General features: G+C 40.7%; 1 protein-coding gene across 2 annotated transcripts in view; it reads left to right on the top strand.

Annotated features, from left to right (window-relative positions):
- The window catches only part of CDH7 (cadherin 7), a 110,460-nt gene that overhangs the window by 46,938 nt on the left and 39,186 nt on the right, over nucleotides 1-24,336 (top strand). For both annotated transcript variants that reach the window (XM_019545386.1, XM_019545377.1), the window contains exons 3-6: nucleotides 3,517-3,811; nucleotides 13,358-13,477; nucleotides 21,031-21,198; nucleotides 22,783-22,970. In XM_019545386.1, the coding sequence (XP_019400931.1) occupies nucleotides 3,517-3,811; nucleotides 13,358-13,477; nucleotides 21,031-21,198; nucleotides 22,783-22,970 (771 nt within the window). The remainder of the gene's footprint in view (nucleotides 1-3,516; nucleotides 3,812-13,357; nucleotides 13,478-21,030; nucleotides 21,199-22,782; nucleotides 22,971-24,336) is intronic.

Raw genomic sequence — 24,336 nt, 5'->3', positions numbered from 1 at the left:
GATTCCTCTGCTGCTGCTGCTGCCGCCGCCGCCGCTGCCTCGGGTCAAAAGTTAGTTATGGGGCACACGTGCGTGCGGGACACACGTGTGCCTAACTCCTCTCCTTCCCGCTGCTGCTTCCCGAGTTCAGCCTAGCTAGGTCAGACTAACCTGCAAAGATTGAATCAATTCAGGCTCAGGCTTCTTGAATGTCTGTCCCTAGCCTATAGGGTCAGGTTAGGTAGGAGTCACAACCTACAGAGCAGTGAATCATCAAAACTAGAGAATAGGAAATGGTGTGTTCTTAAATCCTATCCCTTCCTTGGGGGTAGGAGACTTTTATAAGTACTGTTGGCAAGTGCTTTCCTCCATTCTGGAGTTAGGCCTGTAACCATTCCTTGAATAATTATGAAAGGGATCATTCTTTTTTTTTCAAAACATATCTGGAAAAAGGATAATCACCCCACTTATGTACAGCAGTTCAGTGGCTAGGGCATTTACCCTGGGGAGGTAGGTGTTTAATTTCCTGTCTACCCATGATTTCTTACCTTCCAGGAGAGAATTTCTGCATGCTACAGTCTTGGCTAATCTTATTCCTTCCTGTCAAAACAGTCACAATTTGGAAAAAAAGAATTAAAGATTCATTAGGACAGAAAGAAAGCAAGACTGACTCTCTAGCCAAGTGAGTGACCTAACCACTTGGCTAGACAGTCATATTCCCTCTTGTGGTCTCTCTCAGATCCAAAGAATTTTTAAATACATCTTGTAGAATGAAACAACTTCAGTAGAAAAAAGTGACAGTGCCTTTACCCTAGAATAGTCAGTGGCTCAGTTGGCAGGGTAATTTCCTGGAATGCTGGAGATGAGGTTTTGAATCTCCTCAGGGAGAAGAGGGAATTGAACCCATACATTCAGCATCCTGCTTAAGTAGCCTAAACACTTGAGGATATCTGCTCTTGCCATATTTTGAAAGACAACTGTATCTTGTGCTGTGATTTATATAAGGCTAATCTGCTAGATGTGTTCAGGGATCCCTTACTGCAAGGGTTGTCAACTGGGAGTATGTGTGCCCCTGGGGTACTTGGGAAGGCCCTAGGGGGTACATGTGGGTGGGTGGGGATGGAACACACCACTTACCATCCCATGCCACTACCTTCCAGGAGCAGGGCTGTGGGGGGGGGGGGGGTTGAGGGCAGTGGTACCCCTGTGTGGGCTACATGGGTGCCATCCAGCTGGCTAGATGCGGGCGCAGGGGGAGCTCATACTTGGTGGCTGCTGCTGCCACCCACCACCCTGTACTGCCGCCACTCTGTATCCGGCCACATGCCACCCTCCCACTCTTTCCAGCCATATGCTACCCCTCCCCACTCTGCATCCAGCCACGCACCACCCCCATCCCACTCTGTGCCTGGCTATGCACCATGCCCCACCCCCCCACTCCACATCTGGACCCTAGTGACATTTCCAGCTGAGAGGGAAAAAAGTAATGGAAATGATGATAATAGCACCATTGTAAACAAGTTCAACTTACATTTGATATATTTCAAAGAAGGGAATCGAAAAGTCTGAACATCTTTATCATTTTAAACTACTTTTGGCATTGCATTTCTGTCAGTAACACCATAAAAAAGAGGAGCAAGTGTCTGATGGAGGGCCTTTCTCTCAGGTCCACACCAGAGGTTTTGGTGTTTTTGTGTGGAGCTGTATGTGTGTTTATTTGCTCAGATATGATCATCAAGACTGACTTCTGAGCTAAGTCATATTCTACAAGTGAAAATAGATTTCTATTTGCATAAATAAGCTAAAAAACCTAACACAGGAAATTAAGACTGTTGCAGTTAGGACCAAAGGGCACCTATACACATGCCTGCTTCCTGCTTCAATGTGTTTTAATTAGAATGCAGAGTTGGTTAATCAAGTCTGTTCCAATTAGAACACTCCAGCAGCCCCAATGTCACATGTATTCAGCATCCCCACATTCGAAACTGGTGGTGGAGACACTTTAACTAAAGCTCATTGAATAAGCTTTAGTTAAAGTGCCCCTGGTGCCATTTTGAAGTATGGCACACTGAATACATGAGACACTGTGAGTATTTCAATTAGTGACTCTCAAAAGCTACTCTAATTAGTTTCTTTTCCCTCCCCCACAACCTGGAGCACATGTAAAGACACCCCAAATTTCCCTGAGGAAGGGTGTTATACAGAACTGATTGGAAATTAATTTGAACTTCTACCTCTTCTGGTACCTTTATATTGTACCCTCACTGTTATGGTTCAGTGGTATCCTTGTCTGCCATATGGGAGACCTGCGTTCTAGTTCTTGATGCACAAATAAATACAGCTATTGAGGCACTTAAAGTCTGGTCTTTGAATGCCATCTCAGTAGTCTAAATTGAGGTCTGGGCAGCCTCCACTTCTGCTGGAGGTCCTGGTGACCTATCTTGCATACATCATAATCCAGAAGGATTGATGGTTGCCTCCTACTACTAATTGGTCCTGTGGTAACTACATACTGCCATTCATGTTGTGCAGTCCTAAAAAATATCTATTGTAAAGTCCTCTCCAGGTTCTTCTCATGTTTTATTTATTTATTAGCATATTTTGTGGAAGCTGGTTGCCTCTAGCTATGAAATGCAGTTGTTATTACTACTTATGTAGGTTCAAAATAGGTACTTGTTCCTGGATTTAAGATATGTTTGTACTGTATTACATATATTTATATTATATATAAAGAATACATTCATATCAATCCTATCATCCCAAAAAGCTATAATTCTTTCTAGCTTTTTATCAAACTGGTTTCTCTGATTGTTTGACAAAATTGCAATGTGTTCACATTTTGGATGGAATTTTGTGATTGTGGCCTTTATCTCACTGGAATGATCATTGTAAAACTACCTAAAAATTAGCACTATTCTAATTATAATTCTTAGTACTTTGAAAACAGATAAGCATTGTTTTTATTTTATATAGGGGAATACTGAGACGAGCTTATTGACTTGGCAGGGCCAGCCAGTAAGTTAGTACTAGACTCCTTCATTCACTGTTCATTTGTATTTGTATTGTCTCAGACAAACTCTGTTTAGTGAACAGGGAAAATCAACATGCAGTTTATCTATGGTGACAAAAAGGGAGTAAGCAGTTATTGAAATTTAGTTGATAATGACTGTGCTGCAAAATCACAAATATACAATAGGATAGTGGATCAGTACCAGTAAAATAGTTAAGCTTAGGTAAGAGCAAATGGCATTATAAAAATGAGAAGTAGAGCATGAGAGTACTGTAGTTATGAGGCAATATAAAATGCACTTGAAAATGAGATTGTTTACAGAAAGGCATGAAATTCTCTCTCTCAAAAGAGCAGGCTGACAGATTCTAATAGTATTTTACATGCCGTGCACAATAGACATTCAGCTTATCTTTCCAAGAACAATAAAATTTCATGTGCTGCTGCATGACATAAGAATTATTTTTACATATCTCCATATCGCTGACTCTCTTGTAAGTTAATCTCATCTCTCATCAATTTTTCACCAGCTTCACTCTGATGTTGATAAAGGAGATGGCTCCATCAAATACATCTTGTCAGGCGAAGGGGCAAGTTCCATTTTCATTATTGATGAGAACACGGGGGATATTCATGCTACAAAGAGGCTGGATCGGGAAGAGCAGGCCTACTACACGCTCCGAGCACAAGCACTAGATAGGCTGACTAACAAACCCGTGGAACCAGAGTCGGAATTCGTCATTAAGATTCAGGACATCAATGACAATGAACCAAAATTTCTGGATGGTCCTTATACGGCGGGTGTTCCTGAAATGTCTCCTGTGGGTAAGTACAGAATGCATTGTCCATGTCATGGGAAATCTGCTCTGATTGCCTTTTTCAAAATGTCATTATTTTTACTGTCTTACACCAAGCTATTTAATTATCTATGAGCCACCTGCAACACTGATATTTTCAGATTTAACTGGAAAATCAGACTTAGCAAAATATTTACCCTTTCAGAAATGTTGCAAAGCTAAAATAGCTGTATTGGGATTGAGACAGGAATTTTATGGTGTAATTCTCATTTCAGTGCCCAGAAGCTTTGTTTTGTTATTCTTGTTGAGAACAACAAGTTTCACACCTACTCTCCGGCACACAGAGGTGATAATATATCCTTTTATGTAGATCAGGTCATTAGGCACAAATTCTTTCAAATTGCTTCTGTTACACAAAAAGCTTGGTCTGTTTTTATTGGTAATGCATGGCAGATGTACATATATGGAAAGGCCAAATATTATGCTATGGGAACTCTACACATCCACGTGTACCTGAGAGACTATTTAGACTCAATTCTAAATAGTTTTGAAGCTGATTCCATCAGAATCTGGGGACCTTGTAAGTAGTTCAAATATTTTCCTGGAAAAGCAGCAGTGCTTTTATTCTTAAATCTGAACCATAAATGTTCTAAATCAGTTCTAAACCTGGGCTACATTGTTTTATCATTTTGAAGGATCAGCTCCTGGTGTACCTTGGAAATGTTCCCTTGGCTTCAGTGGAGCTATTGTCATTTACACTGGCTTAAAATTTGGCGCAGATGTAAATTAAACTAAATATGATACTCATAATCTGGAATAAAAATGACCACACAGAGGCTTTCATGAAAAGTAGGAATACCAACTTGTTTGGGTTTTTTTCAGTACTGTTAGATGACAAGCCCCTTTGTTTAGGGCTCCTCTAAAATCATTAGTTTTGCAAAGGAGACTGGTCTGAAACAGTTTATAAGATGTGAAAGACTAAGCAAAGCACTACTCATCTGGGTTTATTTTACTAAGCAGTGAGCATGTTAGATATAGATTCTGGGTTGATATATGACACTTTTACATGGTCATTTAATGCTATGTCAGTGCAGGGAAAGGCACAAGTAACCTCTGAAGGAAAGATAGAAATCTGCATTCTTGGGAAATACCGGGAGCAAGATGAAGTAGTGTAATACTTATAAAACCTGCTTCATTCTGGTAAAAGAAGATAATTTAGATAATCCAAACCATTTTAATAGCAATCCAAAGTTTTCAGAACAGTATATAGAAAATGATCTTTCAGACTAAGTGGCATCTCACTTCCACGGTTCGATCAGCTTGACTGAAGCATCAGTATTTTTACTTGTCTTTGAACTAAATATATTTTTACTTTAGTGCTGGATTATTTAAGTGAACTTATCATTAAAGATTGAAGCAAGAAGTAAGGTTTTAAAGTGTCTTATTCCTTCATCCATTCCCCTGGAGAATATCGCCTCCATATTTCTCCCCTGTATAACATCTATTTTTTCTCTGATTTATATTATTAGTGACTATAGGTGAGTGTTCCCTTATCAGTGAGATTCTGCCCCTTCCACACTGCCAAATACAGTGAAAAGTAATTGGAAGCTGGTTTATACACCTGACTTTTGATATTGAGTCTGTCATTTCTTTAAATACATCAAGTAGCAAACATAAGGATTATTATTTAATGTGTACTACTTCACCCATTTAAATGGCTGGGTGAAATTCTCCCCAGTGCCTATGTTTCATAGAAATCCTCTAAATATGCTGTAAGTGTCATTTAAGTGATGCATTGACTTAATACTGACCCAATACACCAAAATCAGTTTTACACTCTGTGAGCTTTGGAATATACATTTAAAATGCCTTCCTAGTTTTCGGTGTAGAAATACTGAACACTGCATTAATATTGGATTAAGGATTTAGTAGCTTCAAGTACTTGTGTGGTAGTTGTCTACTTAGTCATATTGATTCATAGTTTATTCATATTACACAATTTCTAATTAAACATCTACAGGATTCATGAAATATTAAGGGGAAACAAAGTATCTCTCTACTACTCTGTTCAAAATTATCTCTATGACAAGGATTTCTTAATCAGATATGAAAGAGGGTGAAAGAGTATAAACCTAAATACTGTAAAACCATGGAAACTATAACTCCTCCTATCAAAAAAAGACTGAATAATATACATTTCAAATTATTTTGAGATTTGTAGAGACTATTTAAAGTCATTCAGAAGCTTTCCTAATTCTTCAAAGCCCTTTGATGAATATACTGGGCAGAAAAAAAACATGTTGACAACTTTCAAATTTATACATATAGCATAAAACAAAGTTATGGCTTATATGAAAGCCAGAGATAAAAAAAATAAAAGTTGAGTTACAGATAGACCTATGACTGGCAATATAGTTTAATTATTGGATATAATAGAATGTTATATTTCAAACAAAAAACTAAAGCCTTTCATGAAAATGTTGCACCTAACAATATAGGCTGGAATTTATAAGGAGTACCAATTCTGGTGCCTAAAAATTGGGAGTGCTGAGAACTTGAAAATCTGGCTCTATGCACTTTAGAGGATGGTATAGAAATTAGAAATTAAAATACCACTATAGCCTTAATTCAGTCTATTTATTCTGTCAGTTTGTCACTTACTGGAAAGGTATTCTTATCAGTTGTCACTAAAAAGAGATGTAATTTTTTCCTGTTATATATGTAGACTATTGGTGTGTGTAGACAAAATGGGGGCCCTAAATTGAAGTGGTAGGTTTTTAAAAACACCGCTTCAATTTAGAGTGAAGTAAACCCGTGTCATATACACACCTGTGTCTTACCCGCCTCTCTGGCGGTAGGGAGGGGAGGGCAAACTGCGGGCAGGCGGAGAGGTACCTGGGCTGCAGCGGGGCAGGGGTTGGTGTTTCCCTCCATGGCAGCAGTGGACCCTCCCCAAGCAAGACCCCACCTGCAGGCACCCAGCTCGGGCGGTCCCAGGGGGCACCGCAGCCATGGAAGGAAAGACCAGGTCCCCACACAGCTCATGCAGGCAGTCAGGCTCCAGGGGAAAAAAAAAATAGATCAGGCTCACTGCTTTTTTTTTTTCCTTCAGTGGAACCTGCCTTCCTGGTCTGCTGCCAGGCTGCCTGCATGGGCTGCCTGCGCAGTCCCTGAGCCACACAGACCCCAGTACTTCACTCCACAGCTGTAGGGCAACAAACTAAAACTCCTTGAAGGTATTTTAGTTTGCTGAGTCCCAAAGTCATTGAAGGTGCATTACATGGCCGAATGTACTAAAGCTGCTGAAACTAATGCACAATATGCTGCCAACACGTGTATACACCAACACCATTAAAGCAGTGTTAAAGCATTTAACCCATTTTAAATTATCATGCATACATGCCCCTCATTTCATCTACACACACACTGTAAGTGTAATGGCTTTTGCTGTATCTATTTTAATTTGCTAATGATGTGCTTACTACGTAACTTTGAAAAGGCTTACACCATGAAAGAAAGACAGACAGAAAAACAGACAGGCCAGGTATTTGTCAAGCCAATTGAGTAATTAAAAGGCTTTTCCTTAATAGGCATCTTTAGCTCTAAAAACAAACTCCCTACACAATACTTCCTACACAATCTAATTTTAAATTCAGCTTCCCCAGCCCCAACATTGTTCCCAAGGAATTCACAAGTTTAAAAAATCCTTCACAATTATGCTTTTAAATCTTCAAACACACAGTTTTTAAAAGGATCTCTGAAGAAAATGCCTGCCCTAGGAAAGGGGTTTTCAACAGCCAGTTAACTTTAGTTAGGCCATACCCCTGAAGACAGTTTGGGAAAATAGGCAGTCCAATGCAGCGTGTTCCAAAATCTCCACGTCCAGGCTCTAATGACAGAAAATAGGAATGCATTCTAAAAGCAAAGACCCTTCACTACAAATGCCCTGCTACCTCATTCCCCGCTCCTTAAGTGAAAGAATAATTAGATCAAGTACCTCAGAGTACAGTATTACAATTTTGCAATATCCCATGAACTCAAACTATTTAGGGCTTTATAGGTCAAAAACTACACCTTAAATGTACATTAGAAATCAATCAGAAGTGTGTGCACATCACAGAGTCTCACTGTGTTATTAGATACAGTAATATCTGTTCCCTGCATGAAACACCATTTTAATAAGGACACTGCCTCCTTCTGCACTAGCTGCAATTGCTGGAAAAATGTAAGAGTTAGCCCCATGTAGAGTTCATTACAATGATCCAACCTGGAAATGATGAGACCATAGATAATTTTTTATTAGATTCTCATCTGAAAGAAAAGGAAGAAATCTCCTTGACAAGTAAAGGTGATAATATAACATATATACCTATTTTTGGCCTATGCCATTTAAAGGAGGAATTCCAAGTTGTCGTTAGGAGGATGAGTATGTTGCTTTTGTGGGTCTACAGCCCTCACTGTAATTCCTCAGGATAGTGTGCAGGTTAACTTCTTGCTTGTAACTGGATTTTGAGGTCTTTGAACAGTGTTGGGAGGAGACTCATGGGAGATTCCAGTTCATTATCAGTAGAGGAAAAAAACAAAATACCATATGAATTTGAACATATGATATACATGACAATCCCTTTTCTAGGAGGCAGACCAGGATTGGGATTGCAAACCCATAAACAGTAGATGGATTCATAGTTTCCAAACTAATACACAGTGTTTCCTATGGAATAGTAGATTTCCCATAGCACATATTTGAATATTAAATGAGATAATAGTAGTCAGAAGTAAGAAACAACTCTATATTTGTATAGAACCCTTAAATTCCAGTTTCTTTGAGAGAGGTTTTTTTTAGTTGTTAACTGCTGTGAAACTATTATATTTTAAGCAGTATATCATATTGAGCTTAAATCTATTTTAGACAGATTTTTCAATTCAGGTACTTTAATTAATTAAAAGCAGTATTATAAGCTTCTAAGTACAGCTCCGTATTTTAAGTAAACTTCTACATAGTGCTTCAATTAATTTCTATTGACATTTTAAATCATTTTCATGATTTTTTTGAGAAAAAAGAATAAAATAATCATCTCAATCTTTATACATATGTGAAACACAGCAACAGCTGGGGGTTCTATTTTACTGCTTTAGAGAAAGAGGAGTAAAATTAGTGTGGCTTCGTGTCACTTTCTTTTCCAGGAGGAACAACTCGTTACTTCCTGTACTGCCCACCAAAACAAAAGCAAGAACAAAATACTTCTTTTCAGGGATATATTTTTTTTTAATTAGAAACCTTCATGTATAAAAATGTCTCTGTTGTGCATTTATATGCTTCACATTTCCTATGTAAAAGCTTATATTGTAAGTATATTATATACCCGGAATCCATATATTTTCCTTGTGGAAAATCCTTGTTAGAATCATCTGCTTGAAATATCACTAGTATAAGTTCAATTTTTTTCCAAGGCTTCAGGGATAAAAAAGTTAATAGCTCCTTTAAAGATGTGCCTTTCCTTCCTTTTGGTGGTAAAAGAAGTAGGGGGAGGGGACATGGATACGGGGAAGGCATAAGCTGAACTGTTAGGTGGGCCAGTAGGACTCAGGTAATCACAAAAAAAAATTCTACAGCAGGTTTTACTACTATGAAATCTTCAGGAGGGGCTTAGAGTAACTCTAGAGGAAAGCCAACTCAATCCAGATACTAGACTTGGTTTTTTTAATGAAGTTTAAAAGATGAGTTGTCCTCATCCATGGAGTTAACTCCAGCCTTTCAGGATTTATAGGATCTGTCAGCTGTGGTTGCAGACCTTGTCATTGCAGATGCTGGTTTGGCGTGCTTGAAAGGACCATGAGCAGCAAGCAAAGATATTACTGTCTGTGAATCTTATAAGCAGTATTGGTACTGTTTCCAAACTTTGTAAAATCTAGTGTAACTGTTTTGAAGTTTTGTAAATTCCATTGTGGTAAGCCTGTCATTCACAAGCAGTGTGGGATAATGAATAATAGTTAAAATATTCATATATTCAGAATTTAGGGATGTTAAGGATACCTGAAAGGTTAAATCAGACTTGTATTTAATCTCATTATAGATCAAACTGTAAAATTAGTCTGAAGTGCTGAATCAAAGTCTTTAGTCAAGTCATTGCTCAGTTTTGGAACTTTAAACCCATCAATTCTCTGTGTTCACTAGTAACTAGCAATTTTCTTTTTAAGCCTGCTTCTAGATCAAGACTTGGCATGTGAAATTTCAGTCTGTAAGTAACATCTTCTCCCAAAAATTTAGGTAGACAGTGAGAGTGAAAAATACATTTAAAAAAGAATTGCAATCATAGGGTACTTATAGATGTGATCCAATGCATTCTAATTAGAACCTACAAAAGCAGACTTGATTAATCTTAATTAATCAAGTATGTTAAAGCATTCAAATTAGAATGCTTCAGCATGCCTCAGCATCATGTGTATTAAGTGTCCTGTGTTTGAAAATAGCCACGGGGGCACTTTAACTAAAGCTCATTCAACGAGTTTTAGTTAAAGTCTCCCCATAGCCATTTTGAAATGTGGAACACTTTATACATGTGACAGTGAGGTATTTTAATTAGTGTGGTTCTCTGGGAAGTGCTCTCATTAAAATATTCTCTCCCCACACCAGAGCATGTCTATAAGCATCCATGTTTTGTCTTGGGTTATGCAGAAAAACAAGACTGGGAAGTAGCTTACATTTTCACAACTTTATTAATTTAACCCATCTGGGAAAGTATCCATAAAGAACTCATTCAGTGCAAGTCACCCTTCTTTTATAATCTGTGCTATCTGCTGGAAGGTTGCCTTCATCTCTGTCCAACTCCAAATACCTTTTCTGCAGCAGCATCACACTGCAGGCTCATATTAAATCTGTGATCTACCAGATTCTTGGGCAGTACACTTGAAAAATACTCTCATCATGCCCAGACTCAAATGTCAGTGAGGAAAAATTATTTTCCAGCATCACAAAATTGTTTCTTCTCCAGTCTGAATCAGGGGTCAGTCAAGGTTAAACCTGTTACGCTATAGCTAAGTACAGACAGTCAAAAAGCCCAAGGCTGAAGCTTCGTCGATTGAACTGATAAGCACGTGATTCCAGAAATGCAGTTATATGCCTGCAGTGGCCTAGGCCAGAAGCCAGGGGTGCTAGAGCATGGTAGAGCATACATTCCTGCTTGGCTGGAGCAGACAGCTTGGTTCAAGGCTAGCCCACCCACCCTGCTGTTGGCACTGGACCTATGACCCATATACCTTGTTCCAGAAGGACCAAAACCTCAGACAGACCACAACTTCTCCATTTGATAATAGCCAAATGTTACTGATGCACAGCAAGAGTAGATAAGAATAATGCAGGCAAGGCAAACAGAATAACACCCCTCCCCCCAATCCCCTACCTGATTCTATATGTACTAGTTCCAGGATTGTCATAGAGGGAAGGTACACATTTGGTTAGTATGCCAGCTTCACCCTGTGTTTCTTTCTTGAACATCAGGTGCAAGCAGCCTGGAGGTTGAGGGCTGATGCCCATCAATGCGGTGGGTAAGACAGGCTGCTGGTGTGCCCTCTGCCCATGGTGGCTTTGGATTCCCCCCTGAAGGATCCTTTGCTTCGCTGAAATCCCTCCTTTTGCATTCTTTCCCTCCTCTGATGACACTTCATTTCTTGGTAACATTGATTGGTTTCCCTGTGGTTGTCATACTGCCCACGTGCTGTTCTGTCAGCATATTCCTTTGTTTCCCAAACCCCTCACATTCACACATCTTAATTTGGTTGGACATATACCAGGGTCTTAATTTGGGCATGCCCCGGCCTCTTAATTTGGTCTGTCTACCAAAACCGGAAATCCCAAGGACTCTGCAGCTGGTCACTGTGACCTGGTTCCAATGCAGTGAGACTATCTCATGTTATGGTTTATCAGGGAACAGTATAGTACATGTCTTCAATTTCCCAGCCTTTGTATCTTCTGGCTTCAGACAGTGGGCCTTGAAGAAAACTGTGTCACAAACAGACTTTTTGAAAACAGTTAACATTTGTTGTTTCCTTGGACCACTGTTCTAATGCAATATCTACATTACCTACAAGCCAACTCCTTAAAGCAGATCTCTAAATATCATTTTCTAGCCATAATCGGAGAGGAGGGCATTGCGAGGGAGGTGCAAAGCATACTGGGATGCTGAGGGACTGTGAGTTAACTTAAATCTGGAGGGGATATGGGATAGAAATTCTATAAACCAGTTTAACCTAAATCACTTAAGACTGATATTAAATCCACCCAGTTTTATCTTAAACTAGTTTCAGGCATTTTGAAGGTGGTTTGTGTGCACTGAACTTCTGTTGTGTTACAGATATGAAGTGGTTTCTGATCACTTATATTGAGATTTATGTGTAATTTCTGTCCCTAGCCCGTATGTTGCTCCTCCAAGTGCACATTTCTATACAGCCAGTCAGCCAATGAATACCCTTCCCTTTTTTCCCTATCTAGTCAACATGGTGGCTGATTGGCCACAAAAGAAAAATGGGGAAAGCCAAATGTTTCCTTAGGTGGCCAAATAAAAGCCTCCTCAGCTCTGAACATTAAAAAGGTGTAGAGATAGATAATTCTGACACTATATTTATACCCATCCTATGTTGAATGTTTCAGCCCATTTCTTGTTGGGTAACTGTTCATAGCAGGGGACCCTCATACTGGCACTAAACCGTCTCCTCCCTGACATTTTCATTCCTTAGATGAAGAACGACATTGATGGGAAAGTATGATATGTTCTCAATACCAGTACTTGTGCTTGTCCTGTGTAGGACAAAAAAAGCAGTTTTCCACTGATTTAAAAAAAAGATATTTAAGCAATTAACTCCTAATGATTTATAATTCTCAGGTGAAAGTGTCAGTAGTTAGGCATCCTACCATGTTTTAAAATCTGCTTCCTTTTCAGGAGGAAAAAAAAAAACCCTGCTGTCAAACCAGCTCTTTTATCAGCATGAAAAATAATTTTAAAGGGAAAAAATAAAAACACTTTAAAAATGTTATATTATCTAATTGTTTGCTTTTTTTGGTGATGAGGCTGCTTTCAAGACAAACAATTAATTGGTAGAGACCTGGTGCATTTGTGCCATAGTAACCTGTATTAATAATTTAGAGAATCACTCCTGTGGCAACTAGAATATTCATGGACATATAGGGTGCATCTACACATTACCCTATGGCAATGTTGTTACTGCACTGTGCTTTAGAACTTCCTTTTGGAAGTTCTAAAGCACAGTGCAGTAAGCACCCATACTGCACTGTATGTGCAGTGCATAATTATTTTTAGCAGGTACTTTGCTATAGCAGCACACTGTAATGGGGGAGTGTACCACTACAGTGAAATGAAGTAGCTGCTAGTCATATGTAGACACCCATGGGTGCTATAGTGATGTAGCATCATGTGTAGATGCACCATACTGTACTTACAGGCTGTATTACATGGAAACAGAAGCCTTGAGTCATAATATATATTGTATAGTTTGTTGAATTAATTTAATTCAGAACTGTGGAACATTTAATTAAAATTGTATTTCTCACATTTCCCAGGTACTTCTGTGGTGCAAGTAACAGCCACTGATGCAGATGATCCTACATATGGCAACAGTGCTAGAGTGGTTTACAGTATTCTGCAAGGACAACCTTACTTTTCTGTGGAGCCCAAAACAGGTAAATTTTTCTGAGTTCCCATCCCAGGCAAATCCATACCAAGGATGAGATAAATAAAATGTATGTTGAATTTCCCTGGAATACATGCAGTACTTTTACTTCTGCAGCCTGTTTCTATAGAATTAATTTTAGGTTTAGCGTTCTTATTTTCTTATTAGATTTAAGAATGGGATTTTGAAAATATAAGAATCATGCAAACACTCAAAATTATTGAGATCTGTCCTCTTCCTCTCTCACTCTTATTTCATCAGCCTCCTTGTTGATTCCCCAGAATCTATTTGGTCAATGACAATTTCAAGACTGCGTGGAAATTTTTTTGCAGCTTGAAATGTTGGAAACCAATAAAACCCCACAGGAAACTACAGACACTTCAACAGATTCCTCAGATATTATTTTTGTTCACCATGAACACTTTTTGTTACATTCAAAATGTTTCACAGAGTTTACTTACTATTTGTGAACAAGTTGAACAATGAGGCATTGTGCCTCTGAATGCTCATCACTTTTTTTTACCTACTAGCAAAAGGAATATTCCTAATAACAGTTTTTCATCTTTTCACAGAATTGTGTTAACTTTTTAAGTAAGAGCATGAGGTTAAACATCCTTACATTCTTCCATAAATTTGGTAAACTTGATCCATTGCATTGTGTCATTTCTCAGAAGCAGAAAATTAAAAGCTTTTGCCCTATTGGGATATCTATTTGGTCTTCTTCACTATAGAAGACTTTTAGAAGACTTATTCACATGATGCTCTGTGGATGGTGTATTATTATTCCTATTTAGATTGAAGCCCAACACAAACAATTGATTTATTCAAGGCAACATAGGAAGCCCATGCAGAGCTTTAAATTAACCCAGATCTTTTGATTCCCAGTGCAGCATCTTAACCAAGTGGTGGTGCTTTCTCTCTCCTTTACAATAGCCACAGTTACAGATTTACTGCACATCAGTTGCTCTGCAGTAGCACTCATGTATGTGCTCTTTCCATGCCCTAGTGAAACTGAATCCATAGTAGTTGACCTTTAAGTAAAAGAGGACTAAGCTGCAGCAGTTGAGATTTCATTTTCTGGTGCAGGGAGTTAAAAGTGAACATGTGAATGATTACCTCAAATCATCAGGCATATCTTAAGTTCCCATTGTCTTCCATCTTGCTCTACTTGCTTTATTTGCCCTGACCATCAGTTTATACTACACAAACACCCATAAACATATTATATATATTTGTGTGATTTATAGCCCACCACCACACACACACATGCAAAAATACAAATAGACCAGCTTCTAAAGTTATAGTATTATAAATTCTAGTAAATCAAAATCTTTGAAGAATGAGACAAATGCATTTGCTTTTTATTTTTATTAGCTGTGGTGCCAAAGTTTCTGATGTTTAACATGATAATTAACTTTAGAAAGGATGATTAGCACTAGTGGGGTTATACAAATGGGTGCAAATGATAGGAAAACAAGCACACCAAAAATGTGGCAACAACTAAGAAGGAATATGTTGTGAAATTTGATATTTATTTTTTCCATGTTGTGTAAATAGGAATAATTATACCATAACATCTATTTGTAAAACAAATATTTCAGCCCAGGGCTGATAAACGGGAAGCTCAAGAGAGAGAGAAAGAGCTAGAGAGAGAAGATAAAACTGTAACTAAACATTCAGCAAATACAAGATTAAGAGATATGTGCCCCAGTGCGCATCTCCTTTATTTAAATTGTTTATGTTTCCTTTGTTGGTGACTCTTAAGTGCTGGTGGAGTAAATGCCTGTCTTTCTGGAAATCAGACTTAGCAGCTCTATTATGTACCAAGCATGAAATATTCATGAAGTCATCACAGTCTAAGAAGGAATATTTATTTTCTGATGCATATCAACAGAGCAGAATGGATAAGGCACGGGGTTTTCTTCTGGTTTTTCATTCCAAATTGTAATTACAAATTGTATGCAGATTATCAAATGGATATGATAATAATATTATTTTAGATCCTGCAATATTTCAAGTAATAAATCAAAAACTTTGTGTTACTCTGAGTACTTTAGAAGTGGCTATTGTTTAAGTAAATATTAGCTAATGCAAGATAACTTCTTTCAAATTAATAGCATAATATGAGATCAAAAGTAGTAAGAATTAATTTGGTAAATGACAATTTCAAGACACTGAGATATTGAGAAATATTTTGCGCAACTTCAAATTTTGGAAACCAATGCAAAATTCCTCTTTCCTTTTGTTCCCCAAATTGTGGGGAGGCAAAGGTTGGAGAATGAAGAAGAGAGCTAGAAAAAGTGAAATTCTGTCTCACTTTGTGCAACAAAGGGAAGTTTTAGTGGCACATGAAGTGGATTTTTTTGCTGTTGCAAATTCCACAGACACTTCTCCAGTCCTGCTGCTGGTGGTTTGCCCTTGTATAAATGAAACCAAATAGAAACAAAATAGTCTTTATTCAGTCAGTTCAAATGACAGAGGAAATACGCCAAAGTAGCCAAATCCAAAGCTCTTCAGAAAACATACATCTTTAAACGTGCACTCTTCTTGGAACCATACACTCGCATGTTAACACATGGATGCACTAAGCACTAAAAAGTATTCCTTTTTCTTGTCTATTAGTGCATTACCATTTCAATCCAGTTTCCACAATCCTTGATTATCTGTCTACCTCCAAGTCACTCAGGAAGCTAGCTTTGATTAAGGAGACTCGCTTAACACTTTGACCCTTCTCAGTTCTTCCAGGATATTTACCACATCTTTGGATGTGGACAGACATAACGCTAGAACTGTTCCAAGAATGTCCCTGGTTGGGAACTGTTTCACAGTTGTTCCTGGACATGTACATTACTAGCGGTTCTAAGCAGAATCCTCACCTTATACAGAATTGCAGTGTTGCTACAGGGAGTGCTAGAGTACGAAGACCATCATGCCTTCCAGGGAGAGACTGCCAAGTGTTGGGGGGCACTCTGGTTGCTAAAGGGATGTACATGCCTTGCCCTGCTCTCTCCCAAGATCTCCTTGACTTTATAACTCCTGCCTTGAAAGCTGTGCTGTCACTTTCAGCTCCCTGCTAGAGACCCTGCCACATCAGTATGGCAGGTTTATTTGGGCTGAGAAGGGGAAAGCCACACACCCATCTCCTCACTGCACCTGGCAACCTATCAACTCCTTCCTTGTACCCCAAAAGGGGCTGGGATTCCAGAGTGTAAGGTTGGGTACAGATGTTACACTTAATGCACTTTAAGCTCATTTAGCCACAATAGAACAGACATTCATGGCACATAAAGCACTTTAAAAATGGAAGTTCCTACTCTAAGTTAACTCTTGATGGGTATATACGAACCTAAAGTGCTTTCTGTTAGAGCGCTTTATCAAACACCTGTGCCAGATCCCACCAAGGGTTAGCTTAGAGCGCTACTCTAATCTTGGGCAGAGCTCATTTGCTCTGCCTGAGTCCTGAGTCAGCCCTGCCACCTCCTCCCCACCAGCTGTCACTAACCTAAATCAGTGACTGTCTCTGATCCCAGCCTTCCACATAGCCTGGCAGTGGAGGTGGGGTAAGGGAAGCGGAGTTTCTGTCCTCACAGTTGCCTTGGCTTCTTAGTGCACCATAGCCCAGTTGAAGGAAGTGGGGCAGAGCTTCAGAGGAAGGAGTCCAGGTTCTCTTTCATGGCAGCCATTCCTGCTGGGCTGCTTGGCCAAGGGGTTGCTGCGGGGAAAGGGTTCTGAGGTCTGTGTCCCTGAAGCAGCCCTGTCTGGGTGGGGCCAGCCCCATAGTGGTGCCTCTGGTAAGGCTGTTCAAAGATTTATGGAACACAGGGTGATCCCAAATGACTGGAAGAGGGCTAATGTGGTACCTATCTTTAAGAAAAGGAAGAGGGACAACCCTGCCAACTATAGACCGGTTAGTTTGACTTCAGTCCTGGGAAACATCTTCAAAAAAATTGTCAAGGAGGCCATCAACCACAAGTTCTAACTGGCAGGATATTAAGAAACAACTAGCATGGCTCTGTCAAGGGAGGTCATGCCAGACACACCTGGTCTCCTTCTATGACCACGTAACTATCCAGCTGGATATGGGACATGTGGTTGACATTATCTACCTAGACTTCAGCAAGGGCTTTGATACTGTTTCCCATGAGATTCTCCCACTTAAGTTGGAGGGTACTGGCCTAAACCGGTCTACAGTGAGGTTGATAGCAGTTGGCTCAGAGGCTGATCCCAGTGGGTCTTAATTGGTGGGATGGTCTCATCCTGGAGAACCTGTACTCTTTAACACTTTATCAGTGACTTGGATGAGGGAGTGCTAGGTCCTTCATCTGGGTAGGACAAAAACTCATCATTATTATATCATGAGTGGTGGTCCCCTGGATGACACTGCATCTGAAAGGGACCTGCGGGTGACAGTTGATCAGAGGATGAATATAAGCCATCAGTACAATGAAGTCACCAGCAGAGCAAATAGAACTTGCATGCATCAGCCGTTGCATTGCCAGTGGATCCAGAGTGGTGCTCCTCTCCTTCTATTCGAAGTTGGTGAAGCCACAGCTGGAATACAGTGTCCAGTGCTGGGCACTGCACTTTAGGAATGATGTGAATAAGCTCAAAATGGTATAGAGAAGGGTGACCCATATGATCAGGGGCCTGGGGGATAGGCCCTATGAGGAGAGACTCCAGGAACTGGCTTTGTTCAGTCTGAGTAAGAAAAGGCTGAGAGGTGACTTGGTGTTTTCCCCTGATATACTTGTAGGCAGCTATCAAGATCTAGGGGAGCAACTCTTCATAAAGGCACCCCTTGGGAGGATGCGGTCCAATGGGCACAATTTAGTTGAGGCAAAATTTAGGGTGGACAAGAGGAAAAAATTATTTTCCAAAAGGGTAACTAGAATCTGTAACAGGCTGCCAGCAGAGGTTGTCTAGTCACCATCCCTTGCTGGACAAGCATCTCGTTGAGCTCATTTGAAACCAACTACCTCCTGCCCATGGCAAGGGACTGGACTTGATGATTTTACAGGTCTCTATTCTATGAATCTACCCAGATAGGGCAGCAGCAGGGATACAGAGCCTGTAACCCTTCCCCCATAGCCCTTGCCCTCCCATTTGGGTCACACTGTGGCTACCAGGGACACAAGACACAGGGCATAGGCCCTGAATCCCTTCTCTTGAAGCCCTCCCAGTCAGGCTGTGCTGTGCTGCAGCTGCTGGTTGCACGTGTCAAGAAACTGGGTGAGGGGGGTGGTCAGGGAGAGTGGAGCCCCTCCCCATGCTGACCTGGCCTGACCCCTCCAAGACCCAGCCAGCTAGCTGTGGGAGGGGTTCTAGTAGTGGGAGAAGCTCCATTCCCTCCCTTCTTCCCACAAGCTGATGCTGACAGTTGCCAGCTGGAGAGGGGGTGGGGCTACTTTGGCATCCTCCTGAGAGGTGTGTGAGACCACCTCCATGGCCAGTATGGACATGCTGTGAGCTCCCCCCATGAAACAGCAAATGTCTGTTCAGTTGGCTACCATTCTAACTTATCATATTTTACTTAAAGCATGTGAAGTTAGAGCACTTCTGCCAAGGGCTTTTTGAACATCTGTACTTAGCCTATGGTCTCTAGGTGGGAAGTGAAATTGACAGTATAGATTTCCAGGCAGGGGTTGAAATTAGCTGCAGAGATCTTGAGGGGGATTAGAGTAAAAACTCCCTTGGGAACCACAATTAGGTGGCCACACCTAGGTGGTCTGCAGGGGCAGATCCAGACGGCATACATATCTCTGTCTGTCCCTGTCCATCCTCAGCAGCACATCCTCCTCACCCAATTCTTTTCCCATTTTCTTTCTCCCCCACCCACTATTGTCACTGTTCCTGCTGTCCCTGGATGATCCAGGGGTTGTGCGGTGGGAAAAGGCTCCAGAGCCACTCTTGCCTATCTCAGCTGGGCTCTGCCAAGGACAACAACAATAGCACTAGGTGTGTTCCTCTTCCCCAAGTTCACTTCTGAGCTAGCAGGGAACACCTTGTGGGACCAGGCAGAAAAGAGGAACCTGTCCACTACTGCCATAGTCCCAAGATGGCACAGGACACTCCCTAAGAGCAGTAGAAGGAATTGGGAAGGAGGGGAATGGGTGAGAGGGGAGAAGCTGCTGAGTATGGAGGAAAAAGGAAGATGTGGCAAGAGTGGGTGAATGAAGGGGATAGGATTCTTACTTTATCTGACGACTTTAATTCCCCTTTTGTGCTTCTGTGGTCTGCTTTCCCCTGTTGGGGGACAGACGGGGGGACTGAGAGTGGGGTCTTGGACAATAGAGTCCTCACTGCATTTCAGATCAGCTCCTTGTCCTGCATGTAGGGGTGCAGTTTGGAATGCCTGGAGGACTGACCAGACAGTGGACATGGAATGCTTTGTGCCCCCATGTAATATTGAGCTGGTTCCCAGAGGATAGGCTCAAAATAGTACTTGATTTTCCAGTGTGCTTTTGAAACATTCCAGGAATATTAAGGCAGTCTTAGGTAGCCTGTACATCTAGACTTTAGGGCTACGTACAGTCAAAAAGCCTGATGCTTTCATTCAGTCTTTTCAGGTTAGTCTAAGCTGCACAGATTAAACCAATAAGCAAATGAACAGACATTTGCTTTCAATCTGGGAAATGCAGCCACATGCCTGAAGTGGCTAGAGCATGCCTCCTTGCTTAGCTAGAACAGACATCTTGGGCCAAGGCTAGCTTGCCCACCCTGAAAAGGGAGTAGGGGCTTGCAGGGGAGGTACAAAGCATCCTGGGATACTGGGGGCCTGTGAGTCAACTTGAATCTGGAGGGGATCTGGGACAGAAGTTCAGTAAGCCGATTTAACCTAAATCAATTAGGGCTGATGCTACATCCATCCAGATTCATCTTAAATTAGTTTAACCTATTTTGAAAGTGGTTTATGTGCACTGAACTTCTGTTGTGTTAAAGATTTAAACTGGTTTCCGATCACTTATACCAGTTTCTGTGTAATTTCTGTCCCTAGCCTTGGGGTTTAAATGTACTTAGAATATTGTAAGTGTTATTTCTGTCCACTCCCTGACTTACTTTCCCAGGATGAGACAGTCAACTCCTCCTGTTTCTTTCTGGGACTTGCACTCAGGTATTCATGTACATAGATGCTTAGCTACCCAGCCAGTGTGTAGTCTACTAAGCATGCTCAATATATGATGACTCTGTGTTTACATGTGCACATTGCAGGGGTAATGAAATTTTAGACTGTGTGTAGGTGCCAAAATTCTGGATAAATGTAATTTAAGTGCACAAAGAAAAATAGGATTCCACATGGAGCATCAGAGACTCCATGAATCCACTAGGAACTTGGCTTTTTTTTTTATGAAAGTTGCTCAGCTCTCACATTTTTTGGTAACAATATAAAAAATTTAGCCAAATAAATAGACTAGATACCTTTGGCACTGGAATTTCACATCTGTGTTCTAGAAATGGAGATATTGGACCATTCAGTATTATTCCTATACTGTTTCTAAGACAAATTTAATCTTTGTACCAATTAATAAGTGCAACTACTGATGTAGTATGTTTGACATATTTCAGGTGTTATCAAGACTGCTCTCCCCAACATGGATAGGGAAGCTAAGGACCAATATCTACTTGTCATTCAAGCAAAGGATATGGTTGGGCAAAACGGTGGATTATCTGGGACCACATCTGTTACTGTCACATTAACGGATGTCAATGATAACCCACCCCGCTTTCCACGTAGTAAGTTGCTCAGAGTCTAGTAAAGTGTATTGCTATTCTACTTGTCCTTATGTTTTGTAAATTATGTACATATTCAAATTTAAGCATATGATCCTCATCTTTGTAAAGTGCTTTGGAATCCTTTGAGGACTAGACATTATTATTTATTTATTATTTGTACATTAGAATAAATATTGTGTTTTTCTCTAGCCAATATATTTTGGATCAGTTTAAGTGAAGAAATGCACAGACATTTATGGATGTCTTCTGCTTTCTTCCTGTCAAAGATAAAAGATATGCATTGTAACGGATCTTTAGCTTTTACTTCTTGGACTTCAGGATGTATAATTCTTAACTTGCTTTTGTACACTTCACATTCCTTTGGCAATTCAGCAAGATTTTTCTTGTGCAGAAAGTCAATGTTTCATAAGTAATCAGTCTTGGAACAATCTGAATACTGTCTGCCCTTGATTTACATGCTTTGACCAAGGTGGTTCTTGACTTAACAGAGAAAAGGAAAGAAACAAGCCTATTTGCAGACTTGAGGCACCCTGTTTACAAATAACATTTAATTTCATGCCTTTTCTTTCTGCTCATGATGTTTCTGTAAAGTCATTGCTATGGGAAATCAGAATAATGTGCAAAATGTATGCATGTCCATTCTATCTTCATCTCAAGTGGATATGAAAAATACATCTGTCTGAAAGAGAAGGTGAATTAGATTTCCTGCCACCAATTGTTTGAGGTAATAATAAAACAACAGTGAATCTATCTCTGGAGGTGATGTTATTGGCTACATGCTGCATTCACAGATCTCTTCTAGCTGCATTTTATATTACCTTCTACCTGAACAAAGAGGTTAGAATTTTCAAGAAAGATTCTGTTATGTTTATTATGTTAGGGGCAAGAACTGAATCCATACTCTCAGACCCACTAAATTTAGCACCTGCTGCTTCAAGACATACAAGATACCTGTAGATAGGCCAGGAGGCTCATGTAAGTACAGCACATCAGAGCAGAGTCCATTAATCAAGTCTGCTGGACCATGCTAATGGGGGTGCACTTTAACCAAAGCTAGCTTGATGGCTTTAGTGGCAGGGATGCTGATACATGAGACACTGCAGCACTTTAATTAGAGCAGCTCTTGAAGTCACTCTAATTAAAGTGACTCCCCACCTCCAGAGCATGTGTAAAAATGCCCACAGTCATGAAATAAGACTAAATAATGATCTCACCCATATATTTACCTCCTTTCTTTTACATAACCTAAAATAAATGGAAATAAGCAAGGACAAATTTGCTTATTGTCTTGAATCATTGCAGCAACAATTCATTTTAGGACTTCACTTCACATTTTGGAAAGATGCTTATATAGTCCTTGTGAAATCATCTTCTCAAGTCTAGTGGGCAAATTTGGAACAGAGAGAAATCATATCTATAGCATACAAAGCAATATTTTTCATCTCAAAAGCTTAAAAAAGGAAGCCAATGGTGCCTTCAACAATTTAATGGAGGATTTTACATCCTATTCATTATTTAACATATGTGTTTTGTGAAACATACCATGAAAAACTCCAAGTTTAATGACTGTTTTGAATTTCACAGGGTCATATCAGTATAATGTTCCAGAGTCCTTGCCTGTGGCTTCCGTGGTAGCCAGAATAAAAGCTGCAGATGCTGATGTGGGATCTAATGCTGAAATGGAATATAAAATTGTGGATGGTGATGGCTTGGGAGTTTTCAAAATTACTGTTGACAAAGATACACAGGAAGGAATCATTGCAATTCAGAAGGTAACCTTGTTTTATTATGTTTTATGTGGTGTAGGATTAGTATAATATGTGGAAGGATGAAATTTCGTACTGTCGGAGAGGAGTCTCATTTCTATACAGTCACATCAGTGGATCTCATCCTGATTCCATGGTGTTATTACAGTCCTAAACATCATCTGTACTGAAGATTCTTACTATTTTATCTGGAGTCTTGCATTTTTGTTTTATTTTTTTTTGCCTTAAAGCTCAAGCAACTAGAAGGTTATATAGGAATTTTAACTTTCATATCTTTAGCTCTCAATTTGAGGGGAAAAATTGGAAAATATGAACTAAATTCACACTAACTGCTCAACATATCAAGTAAAATAAAATGACCCCAAATACATATATATACACATTTAACTTGTTTCATAAGCTGAGATCTGAGTTTTCTGTTTCCCATGGAAAAACAGAAAAAAACATGGACATTCCATTTTACTTAAGAAAAACACGGACTTTTCATTTTAATTGAGAAACACGCAGATTTTGCTCTTTTGAAAAGATATCTCTGTAGGCTGACAGCATTTCAGCCTGCAAGGGACTGCGGGGAGTGGGAGGAGGGCATTCAGGCAGGAGGTGCCATGTGCATGTGCATGCACATGGCTGCCAAGAGCCTGGAGAGCAGTTCCCGCAGATAAGCCTGGTGGGGAGGGGGGACTGAGGTCCCCATAGGGAAGGAGGGAGTTGGGCAGGGCACTTCTGGGCTGGAGCTAGGGCTGCTGCCCAGCTGAGTGGTGCATGCGGCTTGTGGCCCAGGGCTGCAATGGGTGGCTGCAGGGCCAGTGGGGACTGGAACGGAGCCAAAGGTGGCTTGTCTGCGGGGCTGGAGGTGTCCTGCCACTGTGCACTCCTGGGGAGCAGGGGGGCACATGCCTCCCAGATCTGTGCATGGGGTGGGGCCAGGCTGCCTGCTGTGGGCTGCAGCTCCCTGTCCTGCTGCCCTTCCCTGGCCCAGTAGGTGGGACACAGCACTGTGGTGCAGAGCGGAGCTGGGCAGGGAAGCTCATTGCCACTGTAAGCTCTGCATTGCCCTGGCGATGTGCCTCCTGCCTTCCCTGAAGCAGCGGGAGCAGTGGCTCAGGGTTATGCCCGTTACTGTTGCCAGGTGGACAGAGGGCACATCTCCAAGGTAGCATGGATCTTGCAGCAGTAGCAAGGTGTTTCTCTGCCTGGCCCCATTCTGTCTTGCTGTGCTGGGTCCCACCCAATGGGCTGCAGAGGCCCTAGGGCAGAGCTGCAGGATGGGGAGCCTGAGCCCACAGCAGGCACCTTGCCCCCATCCCCACCCCCACCCCATGCACAGATCTGGGGGGCATGTGCCTCCCCCAGCCTCCCAGCATTGCATACA

This window comes from Crocodylus porosus, unplaced genomic scaffold (genome assembly GCF_001723895.1).
Source record: "Crocodylus porosus isolate Cpor-Errol unplaced genomic scaffold, CroPor_comp1, whole genome shotgun sequence".
Taxonomy (NCBI): Eukaryota; Metazoa; Chordata; order Crocodylia; family Crocodylidae; genus Crocodylus; species Crocodylus porosus.
Note: the sequence above shows the minus strand (reverse complement) of the source record. Positions and strands in the feature narration are given on the sequence as shown.